Source organism: Lucilia cuprina, chromosome 5, assembly GCF_022045245.1.
Source record: "Lucilia cuprina isolate Lc7/37 chromosome 5, ASM2204524v1, whole genome shotgun sequence".
Taxonomy (NCBI): Eukaryota; Metazoa; Arthropoda; class Insecta; order Diptera; family Calliphoridae; genus Lucilia; species Lucilia cuprina.
Genome location: NC_060953.1, coordinates 7,847,412 through 7,854,679, shown reverse-complemented (window position 1 = coordinate 7,854,679; position 7,268 = coordinate 7,847,412). Strand labels below are relative to the sequence as shown.

The window sequence follows — 7,268 nt, the reverse complement described above, 5'->3', positions numbered from 1 at the left end:
TAGACTAGACTATAGACTAGACTATAGACTAGACTATAGACTAGACTATAGACTAGACTATAGACTAGACTATAGACTAGACTATAGACTAGACTTTAGTCTAGACTACAGACTAGACTATAGACTAGACTATAGACTAGACTATAGACTAGATTATAGACTATATTATAGACTAGATAATAGACTAGACTATAGACTAGGCTCTAGACTAGACTATAGACTATAGACTAGACTTTACACTTGACTAGAGTTTAGGTTATCGACCAGACTATAATTATTAATTATTTTGTGTTCGCTAGTTTTAAGTTTCTTAGTTGTTGTATCCTTCCCCTTTTATTTTCCCTTTATCCTTTTACCGCAATTGCAGTTTGAACTTTCTACATCATTTGTGAAAATATGACAAGTGTATTTTAACATGATGTACTTCAAAGTCTAAGCAATAAACCTAACAGAAAAAAAACAACAGTAGAAAAAATTAGAAACTTAAAAAGGTTGTTAGCTGAAAAGTTTAGATGAAGAAAGTAGTTTTTAAATTTATACTTTTTCAACTAAAATGTTCTTGTATACTTATAGAAGAAAATTTCTTGCAACCTGCAGTTTAGTTATAGCTAGCTTAGTTGCCTTAAAGTAGGCAGCCAATTTTTTGGGTTTTACACAATTTTCTATATTTTTTTTGGCAATTTTTCTAGTTAAATAAATGTGGTTTAATATAATAATTTCTGGGAAATTTTTTTGTCCTTGCTATAACTATATAAAAATTCCTTTAAAAAAATTTCACTTTTGTCATAGGCTTAAATATGTTATAGGAACTTTATCTTATTGAAACTTTATGTCAAGGTTTCGTTTATGGCTTTTATGTAAAGTTTTATAAGGATTTTTGTTTTTCCATTTCATAGGCCACAATTAGTAAAAGGATTTCTTAACAGGAAATGAAACTGAAAGCAGGGAATTTTAAGGTTTAAGGATTTTGCTTACAGTTGCACTGAATTATCGTTTTTATGATTTGCAATATCAATCATATTATGATGGACATGATATTGTTTATGTTAGAGCATCAATCATAAGTTGTTAAATGTATGTGCAATGGTCAAATGATATTGGGCAGATATTTTACTTGGAAAAGGAAATAAAATGTAAATTTTAAGGATAAAAAGAAAGTGAAATTGTTAGGAATAAAAGATATTAAAGTAGCCTGCACAGTGGGCTATTAAATAGAGTAAAAATAAATTGCGATTTTCAAAACGGACTAAAGGTTTTGAAAAAAAAATAAGTGAGAGAAACTAATTTTTACGCTTAACAAAATGTACTAAAGTTTAGTGTGCTATATAGAAGTATATATCTTAACCGATTTGATTGGTTTTTATTATTGTGATAGTTAATGTCGAGGACTATCAAATAGAGAGAAAATAATTTCCAAATTTTGAGTCAAACTAAAGTTTTTAAGAAAGATATGTGGAAATAACCAATTTTTTCATTTTTCAAAAAGTACTAAAGTTTAGTGTGATATCAAAAGAATGAATATAAATCGAGTTGGTTGATTTTTATTATTACGATAGCTAATGTGAAGGACTATCAAATAGAGAGAAAATAATTTCCAAATTTTGAGTCAAACTAAAGTTTTTGGAAAAAATATGTGGAAATAACCGATTTTTTTCATTTTTCAAAAAGTACCGAAGTTTGGTGTGATATTAAAAGAATGAATATAAACCGATTTGGTTGATTTTTATTATTACGATAGCTAATCTGATAAACTATCAAATAGAGAGAAAATAATTTCCAAATTATGAGTCAAACTAAAGTTTTGGAGAAAATTGTGCGGCAAAACTCAATTTTCTCAAATTTGTTTAAATACTTAAGTTTGTTGTCATATTATTAAATAGCATATAAAGCGATTTTCTTGAATTTAATTTATCTACTAACTGCTATAGTGGGCTATCAAATTATGTAAAAATAATTTGGAAATTCTTCTTTAAACAAAAGTTTTTTTAGAAATATTAGTGGGAAAACCCAACATTTGTCTTTTTAAATTTCCTTTCAATTTCAAGTTCATTGAAAAGGAAAACCTTAACATTTTTAATCAATTTTCTTTGATCAAATTCCCAGACTAAATACAATCTTAAACTTTAACCTTTGCTCTTAGAAAATAATAACAATTTTTTCTTCTCTCTGTCCTTAAGTCCTTAGGTTCGCCCCCTAGAATATTCTATGGTTTCATTATGTCATGGTATTAATGTTGCATATGGGATTCTCTAATCCATATTTTTAAATCAGCTTGTTGTTGTTGCATCGAATGGTTTTGCTTCGTCTGCTTAACTACCTCTAGATCTCTTCCCTTTTAACGCTAATACTTTCAGCGTTTCGTTGTCGATTACGCCTGGCCTGGTATCCATATAAGTCTTTCCTGTTATCCATATGAAAACGTTTCTTACAATCCTATACCTGGCTGGCTTTCGGTAAATGGTCCGTTGTTAATCGAACTTTAATATAGAAACCCTGGCTCACTTTGTCTTTCCTATCAAGCGGAATCAAGACATTCTAACTGGCATCAGAGTTTCAAAGTTTCCGACGTATTATGTAACCGCTTTTGGGCTCACTTTGCTCCCCGTGTAGCAATGGGATTCCTATTGGTATTCCGCTTGACATTCTAACTGGCATCAGCGTTTCATAGTTTACGACAGAAACAGAAGTATCTGCTATGCCATCTGGCATGTCCCAATGTGTCCAGTATACATTAATGAAGTATCCTATAACGGCATTTTTACCCAGTTTGGCCAAAGTTATGAGCCGTTTGGCTATAAGGAATCCTGCTGGTATTCGCTTAATCAAAACATTCTAACATGGATAAGCGTTTTAAAGATTCCGACATTTCTGTATCTGATATACGATCAGTCATGTCCGATGATTATATATAGCCTTCCAATGTATCCAATATTCATGGAGGACGTATCCTGGAACCGTATTTTTTTCATTTCGTCCAAAATTATGTGAGTGTACCAATCAGCATGAACGCTAAGCTTCCTTTTTGTCCAAAGCTTGAAATGGTTTAATTACACTCTGCATGCGTACGTACATTCTTTGTCAAACAATCCTTAGCCAATAGGGAGCTCTCCACGTTTTTTAACATTTAGACAACGGATATGTTGTATATACTTTGACAACGAATGTTATTGATACCAGGTGTGTATATTTCTTTTTGGCTTTGTGTATAATTTTCCTACATATTCCGATATTTGGACAACACTCGTTGACAACGGATGTTATTGAAAAACTATAAACACTTTGGTATCAATTTGTTACCAGGCGTATATATTTATTTTTCTCTTTGTGTATAATCTTCTTATATATTGCTCAGCACCAATGAGTCTTGTTGATCCTGTCCTCTTTAAGTTTTAAGTACTTTACTTTGTTTGTCGTCGCTTTCCTCTTGCTGTCCAGGATGCTGGGGTTTAGTATTTGGTCTTTTTTTGTGATTAATATTGAGGCCTTTAAGGTAGCTAGCAGAGTGAGCTTTCAAATTGAGATTAAAAACGATTTAAGTTTTATTTGTTAAACAAAACTTTTATAAAGATTTCTTTAAAGAAAATAGTCTATAACTAAACTAAAATGTTGGCAAAGAATTTATAAGAAAATTCAACTATAAAGTAATATTTTTTTATAAATTTTCTTATATTAAACTAGAAACAACATGATTTGCAATTAATCTGAAAACTATTTAAATAAAATATTTATAAAAAAAAAGAAAACTATATCAACAATTAAACCGAAAAGCAACATAATCAAACTGTTTATACAAGAAATTTTCTCCCTCCCCAAAAAAAACTATTCCAACAAATACATTAACACCTTTAAACAAAACAGCTTGTTAACAACATATCCTTAGTGCAAGAAATACGAAAAGAAAATTAAAGAAAAAAATTAAAACAAAATGTCTAGTCCAGATACGGCAAATCCAGAAGCACCACCTGCAGCAGATCCTGCAAATGCTGAGGTAAGTTTTTGTTGTTAGCATTAGAAGCATAATTTTGAATTGTTTAAACATGTTACTAGTTTGTAATTAAATTTTTTGATTTTTAAAATTTTAAAGAGATTGCCATTGCTTTAAATTAAAATTTTAAATTTATATTTTAGTTTTTTTTCAATTTTCAATAATATTTTTTGTTTAATTTTAATCTTCTTATTTCTATTTAACATTTTTAATCTTTTAATAATTTGTTTATATTTTAATTGAATTTTTATAGCAATTGCAATAAAAATTACAATTTCATTTCTCTTTTTCTTTTTTTTTTTTTTGTTATTTTTTACTTATTTGCAAAATATTTTCCCTAAATAACTTTTTGATTTAGTGCCAAAAGCACAGCAAAAGAAAAGGACATTATTGAGGCATTACCACCATTTGCTAAATTATTACAAAATCATTTCAAATTTCTTTTTCCTTTTTTTTAACATTTCAAATCATATTTCTTTTGGAGAAGAAAAAAAAAACTTTATTTGTTTCTCATTAGCGAAATGGTCTTTTTGAAACTTGCCGCAGTAAGTTCATTTTTCTTTCTTGGAGTGAAACATAGTTGGCAACGTTCAAAAGGATGTTTTTTTTTGGGGGGTTTTCTTTTCTAAATTTTATTTCACTAATTTACATAACAAAACATGCTGGTAATTAGGTTTTAAAAATCTTATTTCAAAAAAGGTACTCAAACCTATATACATACATATGTAATGTCTATGTATGTGTCTTACAGTTTAGTACTTTTGTTAGTAGTTGCCAAGTTTACATATCTGAGATTTTCTTTTTTGTCCGCGCTAAAAAGCTAAAAAGAAATTAAATGAATTGTTGATAGAGAAAACTAAAGTGGGTTAATGTTAATAATGCAATATGTAGTCTTGACTATAATCCAGTCTAAAGTCTCGAGCATGATGTGGTCTAAAGTCTTGACTTGTCTACAATAGAGTTTCAACCAAAGTCTGGTTTCTTGACTTGTCTAAAGTCTGATCTGTGGTCTTCCCTACAATCTGGTCTATCGTATGGTTGTTAGTTCTGATTATTGTCTATATTATTTTCTATAATCTAGACTATAGACTAATCTATAGTTTGGACAATATACTGGTCAAAATTATAGATCAGCCGATAGTCTAGCCTATAGATGAGTCTATAGTCTTAACTATAGATGAGTCTATAGTCTCAACTATAGATGAGTCTATAGTCTCAACTATAGATGAGTCTATAGTCTCAAGTATAGTCTCAACTATAGGTCAGCTTGTATTCTACACTATAGATAAGTTTTGGTCCAGACTATAGATCAGTCTATAGTCAAGACTATCAGTCTCTAGTCTAGACTATAGATTAGTCTCTAGTCTAGACTATAGATCAGTCTATAGTCTAGACTATAGATTAGTCTATAGTCTAGACTATAGATAAGTCTATAGTCTAAACTATAGATAAGTCTATAGTCTAGACTATATATCAGCCTATGGTCTAGACTATAAACTGATCTTTAGTCCTGACCATAGACTTATCTTAAGTTTAGACTATAGACTATAAACAAATTAAAAGTCTAGACCACAGATTTATCGGGACTCCAACCATAGACTGGTCCATAGTCTAGACTATAGACTGATCCATAATTTAGACTATAGACTGATTTATAGTCTTGACTATAGACTGATCTATAGTCTTGACTATAGACTGATCTATAGTCTAGGCTATAAACTGATCTATTGTCTAGACTATAAACTTATTTATAGTCTAGACTATATATCTGTATATTGTCCAAACTATAGATCAGTCTATAGTCTAGACTATAGAACAGGATATAGACTGATCTATAGTCTAGACTATAGACTGATCTATAGTCTAGAGTATAGACTTATCTATAGTCTAGACTATAGACTGATCTATAGTCTAGAGTATAGACTTATCTATAGTCTAGACAACAGACTGATCTATAGTCTAGAGTATAGACTTATCTATAGTGTAGACTATAAACTAAACTATAGTTGAAAGTATAGACTCATCTATAGTTGAGACTATAGACTCATCTATAGTTGAGATTATAGACGCATCTATAGTTGAGACTATAGACTCATCTATAGTTGAGACTGTAGACTGATCTATAGTTAAGACTATAGACTGATCTATAGTTTATAGTAGATCAGTCAATATTCTAGACTATAGATTGATCTAGACTATAGACTGATCTATAGTCTAGATTATGTTTTAGACTCCAGACTGTAGAATGATCTATAGTTTAGAATTTAGATCAGCCTATATTTTAAAATATATATCAGTCTATAGTCTACAATATAGATCGGTGTATAGGCTATAGACTAATCTATATTTTAGAATACAAACTGATCTATATAGTCTCAACTAGAGTCTGCTCTAAAATCTCTTCTGTAATGTGGTTTATAGTCTTGTCTCTTGTTTTGTCAAAAGCCTATTCATGGTTCTGCGGAGCTACATCTTTACTCACTTGCCTTAATCCAATATCTCTTAATTTTCTCACAATTTTTTTTCTATTGATTCCTCATTTTCTTTACACTTTTTCTAGAAATTTCACTTCAAACTCTCATTATTACAAAAAAAATATTAATTTCTATTGCCCAACAAAACAATTTTCCTAAGGCATAAGCCTTAACCATTAATTCGCAAAGATTTAATTTTTATCAAGATTTATTTAATATAAATTATTTTCAAATTACTTGTTTTCGCTTGAGTTTTTTTTTATTCTGTTATTTAAAGATTTTTTTCAACGTTAATATTGAGGCTTTAATGTTTGTTGTTGTTTGCTGACCTTTTTGCCTTAATTTTGTTATTATTATTTATTTTGGTTTTATCTTTTAGCCAAAAATAAGTAGAATATTATTATGGCCTTGTTGTTTTAGTTATTTATTTGTAAAGCCCTTCAATGGAAAATATAAGGAAGCAATAAGAATCTAAGATTTGACAATTGGTTGCTAACATAATAAGGATTAATGCGGATGGTTATAAAGTCTTAACTACAGTCGGTAGTTAAGACTTTAAGGTGGCCGTAGTGTCGAGTAAAATTCTGGTTTTTACTCGCTACTAAATTTGGTTTACTAGTTTTGTCTATACTCTAGTCTCGACTATAGACTAGTCAATAGGCTAGACTATAGACTAATCTATCGGCTCGACTATAGACTGGTATATAGGCTCGACTATAGACTGGTCTACAAACTCGACTATAGACTGGTCTATGGGCTCGCCTAAGACTGGTCTATAGCTCGCCTAAGACTGGTCTATAGGCTCGACT

At 29.9% G+C, this 7,268-nt stretch overlaps 1 protein-coding gene across 4 annotated transcripts in view; it reads left to right on the top strand.

Moving 5' to 3' along the window:
• LOC111682430 (venom dipeptidyl peptidase 4) overlaps positions 1-7,268 on the top strand; it is a 37,973-nt gene that overhangs the window by 16,592 nt on the left and 14,113 nt on the right. For 2 of the 4 annotated variants that reach the window (XM_046953159.1, XM_046953160.1), the window contains exon 2: positions 3,679-3,988. The exons of the other annotated variants lie outside the window; for them this stretch is intronic. In XM_046953159.1, coding sequence (XP_046809115.1) covers positions 3,926-3,988 — 63 coding nt within the window. In that variant the 5' untranslated portion in view covers positions 3,679-3,925. The remainder of the gene's footprint in view (positions 1-3,678; positions 3,989-7,268) is intronic. 4 annotated transcript variants of the gene reach the window in all.